Source organism: Salmo salar, chromosome 18 (genome assembly GCF_965601325.2).
Source record: "Salmo salar chromosome 18, fSalSal1, whole genome shotgun sequence".
Taxonomy (NCBI): domain Eukaryota; kingdom Metazoa; phylum Chordata; class Actinopteri; order Salmoniformes; family Salmonidae; genus Salmo; species Salmo salar.
In genome coordinates, this window is record NC_138308.1 from 68894760 (window position 1) to 68913071 (window position 18312).

General features: G+C 43.3%; 1 protein-coding gene across 12 annotated transcripts in view; it reads left to right on the plus strand.

Moving 5' to 3' along the window:
- LOC106577507 (calcium/calmodulin-dependent protein kinase type II delta chain) overlaps window positions 1-18312 on the plus strand; it is a 131489-nt gene that overhangs the window by 49968 nt on the left and 63209 nt on the right. For all 12 annotated transcript variants that reach the window (XM_014155587.3, XM_045701306.2, XM_014155589.3 and 9 more), the window contains exon 3: window positions 17144-17203. In XM_014155587.3, the coding sequence (XP_014011062.1) occupies window positions 17144-17203 (60 nt within the window). The remainder of the gene's footprint in view (window positions 1-17143; window positions 17204-18312) is intronic.

The following is an 18312-nucleotide window of genomic DNA, read 5'->3' on the forward strand; positions in this document are numbered from 1 at the left end:
AACTTAACCCTGTGTAATGAGGTTAATGCTTTGTCATATAAGCTTTTTCATGTTTGTCATTAGTCGTGCCAATTGAGTTTCCCATTGAGAGCAGCAATAATATTTCACAGGATTGGTTGATGCAGGGCAGTGAGAATCTAGTTTAAACTAGTTTAATCTAGTATAAACTTTTATTGGACTCTCAGGGTTTCACCTTTTCATGTCCGGAAGTATGTACAGTATTTCATCTTACACTGCATTTTCTACTGTATTGTATAGCAGTGTCTTGTTGTTGATGGGGGTTCGGCCGGCTATGGTTGACATGACACAGCCTCAACAGGAAATGCAGGGGCCCAGCTGTGAGGGAGGCAGATAGGCAGGGAGAAGCTGACAGGACTAGAGCTGGGTTTGCCTCACGTCACTGCTTCCTCTCCACATGGAGCCTTCTCCTGTAGACCTCTATGGGCCGATCAGTGTAAATGCTTAAGGATAATACAGTAGGTACTGTAGAGATATGAGTGTGATATATAATTAATACATTTCGTTCTCCCTCCCTGATTCTGACTGACATTGAGCTATCAAGGGAAATCTTGTCTTCAGTAATAAAATGTTTCACAAGATAAATTAAAAACAAAGTCACACTTGGTAAAATACACTGAATATTCCTTGAGCAATGTTCCCACACTGAGTAAATTTCAGGTCTGCTGAGCGCAAACTTGAAAGTTGTGAAAATTCTGTGCGACTTCCGGCTCACATTTACTGTGGACACCTGAGGCTGGACCCGCTTGAAGTTAAAGTTTAAGTGGCCCAGTAGGCGACTGTGGATATTTGATCATAATGTGGACCTAGCAGAATGTAGGCCTACCAAAAACAATGGAGAAAAACACATTCCATAACATTTTAATATGGAAATAGCTGTTCTATAATTCAGCCTACAGTAGCAGCCAATGTGTGATGTTCAATGCCTACATTTCATGAGACTTTTGAAAAAAAACTACATGCAGGGCTTGACCTTAACCTGTTTATCCACTTGTCCTTCTGACAAAGAGGTGACTGAAAATGTTGTTTGATGCAAGAAACCACTTTATAAAATAAATTATAATTCCCATAACATTATTATTTTATTGCACTTTTTACCACTTTTTATCCGCAATTTTGTGATATCCAATTGGTAGTTAGTCTTGTCCCATCGCTGCAACTCCCGTGCGGACTCGGGAGAGGCGAAGGTCGAGAGCTATGTGTCCCCCGAAACACGACCCTGCCAAGCCGCACTGCTTCTTGACACACTGCTCACTTAGCCCGGAAGCCAGCCGCACCAAGGTGTCGGAGGAAACACTGTACAGCTGGCGATCGAAGCCAATGTGCATGCCCCCGGCCGCCACAGTCGCTAAAGCCCGATGGGACAAGGACATCTCAGCCGGCCAAACCCTCAACTAACCCGGACGATGCTGTGCCAATTGTGAGCCGCCTCATGGGTCTCCCGGTCGTGGCCGACTTGCGACACAGCCCGGGATCGAACCCGGATCTGTAGTGACGCCTCTAGCACTAATCAGTGCCTTAGACCGCTGTGCCACTCGGGAGGCCCCCATACCGTTATTACAGAGATTCAGACAAATGATGCTACGCTCTGCCTATTGTCTACTTAGCTTATTCAAGACCGTCTCAACATACAACACTTCCCCTTTAAGACATAAGAAAGCTCTTTATACCTGACTGGCTTTTCAAAGAAGGCTAGAAATGCACACATTTCAACCACTCCCCCATTGTTGACTAGAAATAACTGGGCTAATAACTCACTAACTAGCAAAGAATATGAACAAGTGTGCAGCTCTCACTTTGATCTCATAACAAGCCCATCTACTCAAGACCACTCATCCTGTTGCCTAAACACAGTCCAGTTCAAAGTGAATGGCACAGATCCATATAATGCAATGGAATACTGCAGCTCTGATTGGTTATGGCACACCGGTCTGTGTAGAGTACAGGCCTGAGTCGTGCCTGTCAATGCAATAGAATCCTACTCCAATGCGCTCAGCCTACAAGAAAATCTCTTGCACAGTTAGTTTTGCATACTAAAGCTTGCTTAGTTCGTTTTGTTTCGGTATATTACATTGAAAGTGGCTAATATTGCGTTGATTTGATCCCAATTCCCACAGTAGAGCGAAACGTTGATACTGTTAACTAAGGGGAAAGCTTTAGAAAGTTGAGTGAAGTTCAATCTCGTGCTTATCTGCTCCGGCTGATATTTCTTCTGCCTGGTAGTTTGAGGGGAGCTGCGCCCCCTGTTATTCCCTTGAGCGCTATTCGGAAGACACATTTCGGTTGAATGCATTGTTGTACAACTGACTAGGTTTTTCCCTTTCCCATATTATCTAGCACATATCTAATGCAGGCCCGTGTGTCTGATTTCCAGTCTATGTAATGTGTGCCATCACTAGTCATTTAGATAAATCATTCAGTTTTCATGATCAAAGCTCTGCAAAGGGGTGTTGTAGGTGGTGCATGATGTTCCGAAAGCAACATTTTCACATCATTCAGTGGCGAGACACCCTGCAGCCTTGTGGCTAGTTTGCATCCCTGCTGGACCCAAACCACAAGTGTGCTGCTGTGCTCACTAAGGTGAGGTGTCAAACTGTTTTCACACACAGCCCCTCCAGCTGTCTCTCACACACTAAGCCATCCAAGTACTCTTCTACCGTAATGTTGATGAGGATACAGTGGCCATAGATGGCTACTACTGTACAGTACAGCCAGTGGAGGCTCCTCAGAGGAGGAAGGGGAGGACCATCCTCCTCAGTGAATTTCATAACAGTAGTGAAACTTTAGATAAAACTACTAAATATATTCATATGTCACCAAATGATTGATTTAAAACACACTGTTTGGCAATGGTCTACAGTAGCCTCAGCAGCACTCTGTAGGGTAGCACCATGATGTAGCCAGAGGACAGCTAGTTTCCGTCCTCCTCTCGGTACATTGAATTCAATACAAAACCTAGGAGGCTCATGGATCTCACCCACTTCCATAGACTTACACAGTAATTATGACAACTTCCGGAGGACGTCCTCCAACCTATCAGAGTTCTTGCAGCATGAACTGACATGTCCACCCAATCAAAGGATCAGAGAATGAATCTAGTACTAAAAGCAGAAGCTACAGCTAGCTAGCACTGCAGTGCATAAAATGTGGTGAATAGTTCACTCAAAGAGAAAGACAATAGTTGAACCGTTTTGATCAAATACATTTTTAGAGCGATTGTTTACTTATCTAGCGAATGCAGCTAGCTTGTTTATCCTACTTTGAGGGGGATGCTATGTTAGTTAGCTGGCCATGGCTATCCAACACTGGAACTCTTCCAAGTGTAACTACTGCATGATTGTTGCGGGTTAACTGATGCGTTAGAGCTAGTAGCTATGTGGACTATGGTGTTAGCTAATTTGGTGACCGATGTAGGTTGTGTGTAGCGGTTATGATATGAAGGTTTGGCTTGGAAAGGTTTTTTTGTCTGGTCACAGACACCTGATGTGTTGTGCACTGAAGTCCACAAGCGAAGGGAAAAGGTGAGAGGAGGAGCGTGCGTAGATATGAGAAGAAATCATACAATGAGCAAAGTGATCATGCTGTTTTTATGTGGTTGCTATGAAAGTGAACTGTGTTTGCGTATGATCAGGGGTGTATTCATTCTGCCGATTCTGTTGAAAAACCATTCTTAAACTGAACCAAACGGGGATAAACATACCTGAATTTGTCCAATAGAAAATCTCGTTAGATGCAGGCAAGAGTGTGCAAGGCGGTACTGTCACCGTACTCAAATTTTCTCTCCACCTGTTATAAACTATCATTCATAGTCTAGGTTGTAGCAACTTCATGATGGTTATAGGGACATTTTGAGTATCATGTAGTAGCTTGTTAACGAAGATTTGGTTATGGAAATGTGTTTGGCCTATAATGTTTACTCACAATGTAATCCCAAGAGTTTATTCAACTCCTAAGGAGTCAAACGTAACACTAATTTATATGGTCTCATTTGAGGTGTAAGGGTGTATAAGTCTCATTTACATATTTCTTGCTGTGCCATATAATGGTGGTTTGCAATAGGCTTGGGCACTATCCAGATTTTCACCCTGGGATTTACGGTATTACCGGCATAGCACACAAGGGGGCACTAAAAAAACAGATATTGAAACAAACAATTATAAAAATCAAACTCCAAAAGAGCAAATGGCAAATATGACAATGATGCCCCTCCCACATCTGTGCATACTCCATAGTTTTAACTCCCTGTCTGTTTACTCTTCAGTTATCAACACTATCACTTTGAGGGTTAAGATAAATTGACTCTAGTGGAGTTAATGCGGAAAATGTTAACTCTGTGATTTCAACTCTGTGTACTAGGTATGCAGGTTTTTTGCTCCAAAAATTATATTATAGTTTTTACCCCTCATTTGTGCTGTGTGCTGTGATTTCTGATGTGGGTTATTTTAATCTCTTATCTCCATTGTACACTGCCGCCCACGTCTCTATTCCTACCACAGCTATTCTGGAGCCCTGCTGAGGCTGCCACACAACTCTCTCTCTCTTCATTACATCCCTCTTTCCGGCCCGTGCCTCTCTCGCTCACTCTGCCTCTTTCTCTGTTTAATTTGTCTATTTCGATATTTCTTTATCTATTTATAACATGTTCTGTCGCTGATCAACTGGGAGCAACAGATGGACAGACTCCCTCTTTCCCTCATCTCCCTCTCCACTGTCTTTTTCTTTTTCCCCTCTGTCAGTCATTTGTCTTGTTCCAGTCTGTGTGTCACTCTCTCACACCTGTTTGGTTCTCCTTTCCTCTTCTCTCTGTCTCCACCTGTTCATCATTCTTTGGCTTGTTTTAAGATGGTCATGCCATGGATCATGTAGCTATTTCATTTTAAATTTTAGGACCACGTAAGCTATCAAAAAAAGGAAATAATATTTGATAAAATATAGAATTTTGCCTTTATTACTATAGCCCATAGAAATGCATCGAACGCACAGTCACAAATGGCAAAAAAATGTGTTCCAATTCATCCCAAAGATGTTCGATGGGGTTGAGGTCAGGGCTCTGTGCAGGCCAGTCAAGTTCTTCCACACCAATCTCGTCAAACCATTTCTGTATGGACCTCGCTTTGTGCACGGGGCCATTACCGTGATGAAACAGGAGGGTCTTCCCCAAACTGTTGCCACAAAGTTGGAAGCACAGAATCATATAGCATGTAATTATATGCCGTAGCTTTAAGATCTTCCTTCACTGGAACTAAGGGGCCTAGCCCAAACCATTATTCCTCCTGCACCAAACTTTACAGTTGGCACTATGCATTCGGGCAGGTAGTGTTCTCCTGGGATCCGCCAAACCCAGATTTGTCCGTCGGACTGCCAGATGGTAAAGCGTAATTCGTCAGTCCAGAGAACATGTTTTTACACTGCCACAGAGTCCAATGGCGGTGAGCTTTACACCACTACAGTTCTTGTGCTGACATTGCTTCCAGTTTGGAACTCGGTAGTGAGTTTTGCAACTGAGGACAGCACTCGGATGTCCCGTTCTGTGAGCTTCTGTGGCCTACCACTTCGCGGCTGAGCCGTTGTTGCGCCTAGACATTTCCACTTCACAATAACAGCACTTACAGTTGACCGGGGCAGCTCTAGCAGGGCAAAAAGTTCACTAACTGACTTGTTGGAAAGGTGGCATGCTATGACGGTGCCACGATGAAAGTCACTGAGCTCTTCAGTAAGGTCATTCTACTGCCAATGTTTGTCTATGGAGATTGCATGGCTGTGTGCTCGATTTTATACACCTGTCAGCAACGGGTTTGGCTGAGATAGCAAAATATTAAAGAGTGTCCACATACTTTTAACCCCTTATTTTTGTTGGCACAAAACTACTTCCATTCTTCCATTCGTTTGTATGGCTTACATTCAGACTAGTCCTGTGACACTTGTGGGGGTCTTGGAACAAAACGGAGAACACCATCGTGCTCATGAGTCTCCCTTTCCATAGTGGTGTCATATTAGTTCGTAGCTCAAACGGTTCAGACACTACAGACAGAAGTTGGCACATCAGCATTACCGACTTCAGACGAGTCCCGTGAAACTTGTGGGGGTTGTAGAGCAAAATGGAGAACACCATCGTGTTCACGAGAGTCTCCCCTTCCCAGGCCAAACCGTTCAGACGCGACAGATGTTTTTACGAGAGATTTTTGGGATGTCTCATGGTATGACAAACACAGCTGTAGCTTGGTCACCTTCCACTGCAGATGTGGAAGGCCGACATAGGTGGATGCAGTGGATTGAGACTGATATCTCTAGCTTAAACTGACAGATTTTGATGGGGATTTTTTTAATGTTACTTAGATTGACGCACGGCTGCGTCAATAGACTCTTAAGGATTAGTACCTGTGATCTGACACATTGCAGGTGGAAGTGGCGGCCGAGGCTTAAGGCCTACCCTTTGCGACACTTTCTTTTTGCTGCCTTGGCAACACAGCCGAGAGAAGCAGCGAGTCAGGAGCATTGATGGCGTATTGCCACCTCTCCCATATTTCAGCCAGCACTGCTAGTGTGTAGTGTGGGCTTTGTTAAAGTTGGTCTCCTGCTCTGGCCATTGTGTGGTTTGTATCGATGTGACGGTGTGGGCCAGGGCTCAAGATAAGAGAGTAAGATCCTCTTTAGGAGAATGGATTGGGGCTTTAGCCACCTCCAGGGTGTGTGTGCGTGTGCGTGTGCGTGCGTTTAGGCAGGTGTGTGTCTACACGTGCCTGCCTGCTGGCTGTTTGAAGCAGATACAAGATTGGTGTTTAGTGTCTGGGTCTTTGCCCTTGGATGCCTTACTGAGATGCACTACCGGAGTGTGAACTGAATACTGAACAGGACCGACAGGGAAGGCTGGCCTACCTCTCTGTGTGACTGGGGATCACCATCAGTGTTTAGGACAGGGCCATTGCCCCCAAAGGATGCAGACACGCATACAGACTCTTGCATAACATTCTGTATTCATGCTAGCATACACATTTCCAGTCATTCATAACATGTAAATGAACATAAATTCACTCCATTCATTAATTAGTTCATTAATTCAGCCATTTATACATCCAATCACTCATTGGCTCATTTGTTCATTTATTCATTCATTTATTCACCCACTTACTCAAACCTTTTGCAGACATATTTTTGACTACTTATCGCTTTCTACATCTCTCCCCCTCCATCTTTGCTGCCCTTCCTGTGCATCCTGCCATCTCTCCTTTTTTTTTTCAACACATTTGTTTGTTATGCAAAGCTGTAGTTCTCTGTGTCCCATCAATCCCTCTGCCAAGAAACGGGTTGACATCTTTTTTTGTTGTTGCATGATACAGTATTTCCTCCCTGGTCTATGATGAATAACATTCTATGGCATTAATACACGCTTAGTTTTTGTCATCATTATGATTATAGAAAAAGTGTTTAACTGCCTGTGTCCTTAATACGTGCGCTGCCTTTTCCTTCTTGTAATTATAGAAGATAGTTTTATGTGCCTGTAGGTTTAGCACTTGCATACTCTCATACGTGCTCAGAACATTTGTGGCAACATACCATTGGGCATGAAAGTTCAGAACGTATGGAAGTGTAGATTATGAAATACATTCTAGCTATTGTGCTGGATAGTAAATGAAGAAGGCTGTGTCCATTGGAGTGGTGATCATGATTGTCCCCAGGGCCTGATTCTTAGTGGTCTGGGTCTGTCTGAAAGAGACCGTCTGCGTATGAACTAGTCAGTGTACGGCGTAACAGACCGTCTCGCCCCTGAGAATCAGAGCCTTAAGGAGGGGGCTGAAGGAGAGAGGGAAAGAGAGAAAGTGACACACACACACACACACACACACATTGGCATTACATCGACACTGTGCACTGAGTCACTGTTCCTGCCAAGGGTCGAGAGCGCGTTGATTAAGACCACACATACACTAGAAAAGTCTCTTCCTCTAGATATTCAGTCAAGTCATCTGACAGGCACACTATATACTGACCTCAACTTGACTTGTCCCTCCCCAAGCCCTTCAGCAACATATTTGAGTGTGTGTATGTACACACACACTTTCACTCATTTCTTTTTTGTCTAAAGGGCTCATAGCAAATGCCGTAGGTTGCATTGGGCATTATGCTGTATATGAAGAATTGACCAGCATTACATTCGGTACCTCAATAATGTCTCTCCGATGGCTTAGCTGTGTTATGACGAGGATTCTCTGTCAGATTCTTTCCATTACTATGACTCATCCCATTGCCCTTTGTCTGCCAGGATCTGTCAGCTGCACTGACTTTTTTTCAATATTTTTTTAACATTGATGATAATGATGATTATGCGGATGGATCTGCAACACGGGGTCTTGGGCTTCTGTGGTATCACACACTTGGATGAGCAGCACATTGTGATAGAAAGGCTCGATTCACACCCAGAGTAGGTTAGTGCGGCGGAGTCATCTTTACCGCATTCATGAGGCCCGGGGGTACCCAGGTGTGCCCATCTATCTGGGGCTAGCCTCTGGTCTTTAGGGGGATAGGGATGGTAAAGGGAAATGCCGGTCTTCATTAGCATCTGCCAGTGTTTGTGTGTGTGTGTGTGTGTGTGTGCGCCATGGGTCTTAATTTGCATACTTACCTGCCGCGTTATCGGTTTTATAAAACCGACTTAAGTGTGTGATGGGGCTTATTTTCAGTGGCAACTGATTCAGGCTTATCAGTTTCTCTTACAAAGTGTTGTAAAGACACGATGTCTTCCCGCGATAAACGGCGCACCATTTATTTGAATGGACCAGTCTGCATTTGAAATTGCCCTTTTTTAATGACGGACTACCCAGGGTTCTTTGCTGCTTTCAGGGGGGCTTGCACTCGTTCCCTCTTTTTTAAGAAGCTTCCTCTCCATCGTTCGTTTCCTCTCTCGCTTTTAAAGTTGAGCTATTTGTCTGTTCTTTTTTTTTTCCCCTTCGGAAAATAATTGGCTCTCTATTTTAAATCAGTCTGGCTGCAGGGGCGGAAATCCCTGGGGGGACGGGGGGACACACGACCCCCCCATCCTGGGAAAAATATGATTTGTCCCCCCCAATATATCACTGAAACATAACTATGTAATTTAAATAATATTAATAATACACAATGAAAGCAATTGTGCTGATTAGAGACACTTAATAGCGCGTTTTTAAGTTTCAAAAGATTGCGACCCCCCCCCCCCCCCGCCCTTTGCCTCACAATGGTTTGATCCACTGCCAGTTCCTTAGCTTGCTACGTAACTGCCGTGAGGTTCATCCAGTCAATCGCACGCACACACACACTAGCTGAATATGCAGAGCTAGCGCGCAAATATTAACTATTAAGCTAGCTAGTACCTATTCAATTTATGTGGCGTCGTCAAAGATGGAATCAGCATGCAGATGATGTAAGTTAGTGCTTCAAAGTCCCTGTGATAAGGTTAGCGATAAACTGAAGTCCAAACTGAACAGAACTGCACTCTCATCTACCATTGTCTTAAATATATTTAATGGTCTCGTTGCAAAAGCTAAATTGTCGCAAGGGAACTTTTATTTATTTATTTTATTTCACCTTTATTTAACCCGGGTAGCAAAGATTATAGCAAACACCACTGAAACAGAATTGGTGCTCGCAAGTTTTGCAAATTCAGCTATTGTTGGAAGCCAGCCTATATGAAACAAACTATTAAAATTACAAAAGGTTGCAGCATATGTTGTGTAAATGGTGAACTCATACAGCTGTCAACTCTTGTCATTTTAATCCGTTTCACATTTGCTAGCTACCTTTTAGATCGAAGCCCATATAGAATGATTGAAGATGATAGAAGCCCATCTCCTACTGTAAATAACCTACACACTGTGTGTAGCCAGCCAGGTAGAAAAATGGCAGAAAAATAAAAGACGGACATCAGAGTATTTTTCAGTACACCAAAACGCAAAGTAAGAACCCTAGTAGCCTAATATCTCAAAGACTAGTTGATAAAATGTTCATAAGAAAGAAATGAAATTATAATGGAAATGTTTCACAATGATGTCATTAGGCAGAGCAGGCAACAGATGGCACACAGACAGCAGAGTTGGGGACAGATATGCAGGGACAGACTGGCAGAGACAGGGAGTCTCAGATAAGTTTGTTGAGTCTTTGTTTGGCAACATTATGAAAGGTTCTCCATTTTTTTGACTTGTAAAATAGGAACATAATTCGAAAATGCCATGGATACCCCCACTCTCAACTTAAACTGGTGACTGAACTAAGATTTCTTAAAGGCAATGGTATTGCTGTTGTGATTAGTTGTGTAGTTTTGGGTACCGGTAGTTAGGAGTACAGCAAACACCTTATTTCTTTGGTTCCTCGATATACATTTACCATATTACAATGTAGGCTATCTGTTACAGCACTACTTTTGGTGTCCCCCTCAGGAATTGCTCTTGAGAAAATTTCATGTAATTGTCCGCTCCAAAGTGGATATCAGATTTTCGCCCCTGTCTGGCTGTGCTGCCAAGGCCGAGACAGTGTAAAGTAAGGTCTCCCGGAGGAAGGAGAGGAACGAGGTGAGGAAGTGTCAACCACACTCTTCCTCGCATCCAACCAGGGAAGAAAGAAACCGATGAATTGGCCTCTTCAAGGCGTTGGGGACAGAAATTGACTGGACCTGAGGGAGTCAGCGGCACCAGATGTGCTAGATTTCCGTCAAGTTAGTGACAGAGGGGTCTGATTGCAATGGAAAAAAGCTGCTGCCTGCTCCCGTTTCTCAGGCCTGACAGCACTCGCTCTCTCACTGCTCATCTGGGGATGACTGACGCTAAATAGGTCAGCTCCAGGGTGAATCACACAACGCTGTTTAAGTTGTGTTGCTAATGTTTAAAATCGCACCACTCCGAGTCGTTAATGAGAGAATGATGGATATTCATACTCTTTGTGTGTCACGATTTATGGCGATTCAGACCAATTGGATCATCTTATTTACATGGTCGTTTATAGAAATTGGATTGATGAACTGTAGTGATCTTGAAAATCATGTTTTTGCATATGTTTGTGGAGAAAATATGGATGTTTACATGGTCTTTCTGTCTAGACCCATTTTAATCACATGTCATTACAAGGTTGTAAATGTAAATCGGGTACCATAACTCCTCATTGAAATCCATTATCCTTTACATTAGAGCAATTGACTAAAGCCATATAGAATTAATACAAGGATAGTGAAAATGAAAACTTGGATGGTTGAGCTACTGGAGGTGAGCAGCACTCTAAGTCCTGTTATGTCACAGATTCGGTGACGTGGGAGAATGGGAGCATGCCAAAGTCCGCCTGGCGATCGGGATTACCGCCTTGTAAAAGCACATCGGATAGGTGTGATTGGGATTAGACGTTTGTAAAACAAGACGTGATTGGAGGGATCTTTGGTGACGCTCCCTGATCACATCTGGCTCGAGTAGCAGGGATTAGAACCGTGCAAATGCACATCTGATTGGAGGAGCACCGATTTTACAGGCCTGTAAAACGCAAGTCTGATTGGAGATGTGGATGTTAGGAAATTGCACCTGATTGGTGTTTTGTGGGATTAGGATGTTTTGGAATCAGATTGGATGAGAAAGCATCAGAGCCCTGTGAAGTTCAGGTTTGATCAAAGACGGTGGATTAGAGATGGACAAATGGTGTTAAATATATCCTGTTATCTCTAGAGAAATCCTTCAAGGAATCAGGCATTGTCCAATATGGCTCACATGAGATGCACAGATGAGGCACGCACAAGACGTACACACTCACAGATTCCCTGACATATGGGTAGCATTACTCTGGCGTTAACCAATTGGATTGATGAGGATTTGGTAATTGACCCAGTTACACACACTCCCTCAATACCTGCCTGGCATGCACCTATTCTGAGCCATTGAGCTTCCTCTGCAGGTGAAAGACGGTAGTGTACTCCCTCCTATATAATTGCCTATGGCTCTGCCTATGGAGTTCCCCATGCCATGCAGCTTTCACAACAACACATGTAACCTGTACATAAACCACTTCTCTATTTACTTCGCCATACATTTCAAATGTCACAGCAAGAAAGGGCCTCTTCAACTCCCTGCACATCATGTTGACAGTGGCCTACATGCAGGGTTGGGGTCATTTCAATTCTACATAATTCAATAAGTACCCTGACATTTTATTTATTTAGAACCACCTGCACTTTCCTACACCTTTTGTCCCTATCACTCTGCAGTCTACCTCTGGCTCACACAGAGAAGCCAAGGTGAATGTGTTGTTATGCCAAAGTGTTTATCAAACATTAATACACTATATATACACAAAAGTATGTGGACACCCCTTCAAATAAGTGGATTCGGCTATTTCCGCAACACCCGTTGCTGACCGGTGTATAAAATTGAGCACACTGCCATGCGATCTCCATAGACAAACATTGGCAGTAGAATGGCATTACTGAAGAGCTCAGTGACATTCAATGTGGCACCGTCATAGGATGCCACCTTTCCAACAACTCAGTTTGTCAGATTTCTGCCCTGTTAGAGCTGCCCCGGTCAACTATAAGTGTTGTTATTGTGAAGTGGAAACATCTAGAAGCAACAATGGCTCGGCCGAGAAGTAGTAAGCCCCACAAGCTCACAGAACGGGACCGGCGAGTGCTGAAGCGCGTAAAAATCATCTGTCCTCGGTTGCAACACTCACTACCGAGTTCCAAACCGCCTCTGGAAGCAACGTCACCACAATAACTGTTCTTTGAGACCTTCATGAAATGGGTTTCCATGGCCGAGCAGCTGCACACAAGCCTAAGATCACCATACGCAATGCCAAGCGTCGGAAAGAGTGGCGTGAAGCTTGCTCCCATTGGACAATGGAGCAGTGGAACCGCGTTCTCTGAAGTGTTCTTCACTGCGTTCTTCACCATCTAGCAGTCCAACGGACGAATCTGAGTTTGGCGGATGCCAGGAGAACATTACATGCCCCTATGCATTGTGCCAACTGTAAAATTTGGTGGAGGAGGAATAATGGTCTGAGGCTGTTTTTCATGGTTTGTACTAGGCCCCTTAGTTCCAATGAAAGGAAATATTCATGCTACAGCATACAATGACATTCAAGACGATTCTGTGCCTCCAACTTTGTGGTGTTTAGGTTCTGAACAAACGGAGTAAAAACAAACGGACGACTACAGAAAGCTCAAACCAAGTTTATTCAACCACTGGGTCATACAGCTGCAAAGACAACATGCAAGTCACACAAGCATTTTTACCTCCCAACTAGGCGGAGTCATCTCCTTTCATGTCTAAGATAGACAGTCCTTCTCTGTTAGGCAGAAACACAGTAGGTTCCTCTTTCTGGTATTTTCATGGCCATGCCTAAGTCTAGGACCCTCGTGTGTGTGTGTGTGTGTGTGTGTGTGTGGTGTGTGTGTGTGTGTGTGTGTGTGTGTGTGTGTGTGTGTGTGTGTGTGTGTGTGTGTGTGTGTGTGTGTGTGTGTGTGTGTGTGTGAGAGAGAGAGAGGGGACTATAATCAGATGGTCTTCGGGTTGGGCCCCTGTGCCCCCCCCCCCCCCCACCAGTGTCTTCTCGCCTCTGTTGACCTTATCTCGAGTTGAGTTCCTCATCCTTCATTGTCCTGGTTCCTCAGCAAGTGGTCTGCCTTATCAAGAACTGAAACTAGGCTGTTACCCTTTGCCTCCCTCTTTAGGAACATTCATATTCAGCAATAACATACAGTTGAAGTCGGAAGTTTACATACACTTAGGTTGGAGTCATTAAAACTCGTTTTTCAACCACTCCACACATTTCTTGTTAACAAAGTATAGTTTTGGCAAGTCGGTTAGGACATGTACTTTTTGCATGACACAAGTAATTTTTCAACAATTGTTTACAGACAGATTATTTCACTTATAATTCAATGTATCACAATTCCAGTGTGTCAGAAGTTAACATACACTAAATTGCTTGTGTCTTTAAAGAGCTTGAAAAATTCCAGAAAATGATGTCATGGTTTTAGAAGCTTCTGATAGGCTCATTTACATCATTTGAGTCAATTGGAGTTGTACCTGTGGATGTATTTCAAGAGAAGAACGTACTTTGGTGCGAAAAGTGAAAATCAATCCCAGAACAACAGCAAAGGACCTTGTGAAGATGCTGGAGGAAACCGTTAGGAAAGTATCTATATCCACAGTAAAACGAGTTCTATATCGACATAACCTGAAAGGCCCCTCAGTAAGGGAGAAGCCACTGCTCCAAAACCGCCATAAAAAAGCCAGACTACGGTTTGCAACTGCACATGGGGACAAAGATTGTACTTTTTGGAGAAATGTCCTCTGGTCTGATGAAACAAAAATAGAACTGTTTGGCCATAATGACCATCGTTATGTTTGGAGGAAAAGGGGGGAGGCTTGCAAGCCGAAGAACACCATCCCAACTGTGAAGCACGGGGGTGGCAGCATCATGTTGTGGGGGTGCTTTGCTGCAGGAGGGACTGGTGCACTTCACAAAATAGATGGCATCATGAGGGAGGAAAATTATGTGGACATATTGAAGCAACATCTCAAGACATCAGTCAGGAAGTTAAAGCTTGGTCGCAAATGGGTTTTCCAAATGGACAATGACCCCAAGCATACTTTCAGTTGTGACAAAATGGCTTAAGGACAGCAAAGTCAAGGTATTGGAGTGGCCATCACAAAGCCCTGACCTCAATCCTATAGAACATTTGAAAAAGCGTGTGCGAGCAAGGATGCCTACAAACCTGACTCAGTTACACCAACTCTGTCAGGAGGAATGGGCCAAAATTCACCCAACTTATTGTGGGAAAAGTTAAACAATTTAAAGGCAATGCTACCGAATACTAATTGAGTGTATGTAAACTTCTGACCCACAGAGAATGTGATGAAAGAAATAAAAGGTGAAATAAATCATTCTCTCTACTATTATTCTGACATTTCACATTCTTAAAATAAAGTGGTGATCCTAACTGACCTAAAACAGGGATTTTTTACTAGGATTAAAATGTCAGTAATTGTGAAAAACAGAGTTTAAATGTATTTGGCTAAGATGTATTTGAACTTCCGACTTCAACTGTATTTGAATAGAATAGGAACTTTCTGCTCTTCCCCTTTTGTCACTCAGTAACTTTCCATATCACTCAGTAACTTTCCACACACCTAGTTCATCTTTACCCTTCCTTGACCCCTAACATATACATTCCTTATACATGTTAAGTAATTAATAAGTTCTAGTATGGTAACATGAATAAATATATTTCAAGCTAGAATCCAACAGTGGCAACACTTTGGGGAAGGCCCTTTCCTGTTTCAGCATGACAATGCCATGGTGCACAAAGTGAGATCCACACAGAAATGGTTTGTTGAGATCGGTGTGGAAGAACTTGACTGGCCTGCACAGAGCCCTGACCTCAACCCCATCGAAAACCTTTTGGATGAATTGGAATGCCGGCAGCTAGCCAGGCATAATCACCCAACATCTAATGCTATTGTGGCTGAATGGACCAACTCCATATTATGTTTGGTCATGTATTGTATGTTTAACAAGTCCGCCATTTGATTCTACAAACTGGGGTCCTTCGGCGCGGCCCTCTTCAGCTGAATTCAAAATTAGCTCTCCTCTTGGTTTGAGCTACCAGGTGGATATTTCTTCTCAACATTTTTCAACACTTGATTTATCTATGAAGGACACGCTACATTAAACTCTGTGAAAATGAATTTTGTTCATTTCCTGTTTCTGTCGGCTGAATTTATTAATGATAAATAATTCAGTGGTTGCAGCGGTCGGCCTCTTGAAAGATGAAAGCGGAACCTGGAGGAATTGGAGTCCTGCTTCGCTGCGACGTTGCTGTATAATGAATAACCTGGATGAATTTGAAACGTTTTAAGTGGTTCTCAAATACTTACTCATAGTGACTTTAATAAATGAATGTCCCCCTCACCATGGGGTAGCCTACTAGTTCATTGGACTCAGTTGGACGGGACTTGGATTCAATAATTGTGTTGAAATTAGTAGCACTTGATATTGGCATGTCAATGATCTCGCGTCACAAATAATAAACACATCTTAGTGTTAGGGCTGCTCAAAGCCCACTGTCATAAGTGTTGCAGTGATCTGATATCTTGTTGGCAGCATGATGAGACACCTTATGTAAACAAGATCAGTCTATATTTCTGGTTCAGCGAAGAGGTCAACTTTAAGTGGGCATAGCATTACTGACTTTATTGTACTACCGTAATTTCCGGACTATTAAGCGCACCTGAATATAAGCCGCACCCACTGAATTAAAAAAAATAATATTATTTTGAACATAAATAAGCTGCACATGTCTATAAGCCGCAGGTGCCTACCGGTACATTGAAACAAATGAACTTTACACAGGCTTTAACGAAACACGGCTTGTAACAAAAATAAATAGGCTTTAACGAAACACGGCTTGTAACAAAAAATGTAAAATTAGCAGTAAACAGTAGCCTACCAAGAAAGTCATTGCTCCAGACCAAGCTCCCGTGCAGCAGCTGTATTTCCTTTTCCAACAGATCAATCGCCTTCAACTTGAAAGCTGCATCATATGCATTTCTCCGTGTCTTTGCCATGATGAGGGTGACAAAATGACTACCGTAATCAGAATGATGGGAAGTTTGAGCGCGCTCGATTTAATCTAAACAGCAAACTAAAAAGTTGTTTGACCTTAACCCATTCGGCAATTTCATTGGTCTAATGAAAGCTTCATGCCGCCAAAAAGCACGTCACAGAATGTTTAAAAAAAAAAAAATCCATATATTAGCCGCGTCATTGTTTAAGCCGCGAGGTTCAAAGCCTGGGGGAAAAGTAGCGGCTTATAGTCCGGAAATTACGGTAATAATATATAATAACCAGGCATCAACTGTAGCTCATTGATTCTTTGTTAAATATCGCCCTGGATGTTTGATCATTTTGTGAATGTGTTGACACTGCTCTCTTACTGAGAAGGGAATGGAACGTGGAAGTAACAGGGAATGTCTTTTAGTGTGGTCACAGGAATGTGAAAACGGGAGAAAAGATGACACTTACTTACCCTAACCACAAAGCGAGGGAATGCCACGGCCCTCGAGGTGAAGGTGTGTGCCTCGAGACTCATGGCTTTTGTTTTGTCTCTCTCCTATAGATCACCAGAAGCTGGAGCGAGAGGCCAGGATTTGTCGCCTGCTCAAGCACCCCAATATCGGTAAGTCCCATGCTGTTCAAGGCTTCAGTGCCCTGCTCCCTCTAACTTCTTCCCTCTCCTCTTTCTGGACAATGTGCCAGCTGACCCTTCACTGGCAGCAGTAAGACTAGGGAGGGTATATTACTGAAAACGTTCTAAGTTTACCAGTAAACTACCAGAATTTTGTTAAATTACAAAGTTATCACAAGACATCTATCTAGTGGCCCTTTTGGGTACTTCAGATTCTCTGTACCCTGTAATTATGTCTGGCCCTCTTTGTGGCCTTATCGCATGTAAAATATGTACAACTAATCAAATTGAATGACCAAGTTGTAAAAATGTCTCCTTAATATAAACCATCAACTTAGTTAATACCATTGGTGTTTAAAATGTAGGTTTCAGCATGTTAAACACGAGCAGCACCACAGATATTGAGATGAGTGAGATGCAAGACTTCGCTCACACACAGTATCTGCGCATGTGATAGGGTTCACGTCACACTGTTTACAGCGTGGTAGCCAGAGCACCATATTAGCGGAGAAGTTGAGCCTCGCGTTTCAACGTTCTTAGTTGTTGCGGAAATTGACCCACTATATGATTTAGTTTATGCATGCATCCTGACCGCTTGCATCACCGCCTTGTATGGCAACTGCTCGGTATCTGACCGTAAGGCGCTACAAAGTGATGGGTTTGGATTTCTGAGCTTGAACTATTATTAATCATTAGTTATAACAGAGACATGAGGGATGCCATAGTGAAGCTTGGGAGGGGCTGAGTGCAGGGAACACGATCACATGTGGCAGTACTGATAAGGGGAGGAACCGTTTAAGGCCCATTCAGCTCCCTGCCCTGCAATAATGATGCAATGTTTAGCGATAAGGAGGAGACTCCACCCATGGTGGGGTATGTTTACTACCACGGGTGAAACCATCTCTTTGTTTAATGCAGCTGTATTGACCCTCTGGGAAGAATAAACTTGGTTTAAGCTTTCAGTGTCCCTTGAGTTTGTACTCTGAAATGTAGAACCCAACAAGAGGGTAGTGCATACGGCCCAGTACATCACTGGGGCCAAGCTTCCTGCCATCCCGGACCTCTATACTAGGCGGTGTCAGAGGAAAGCCCCAAGAATT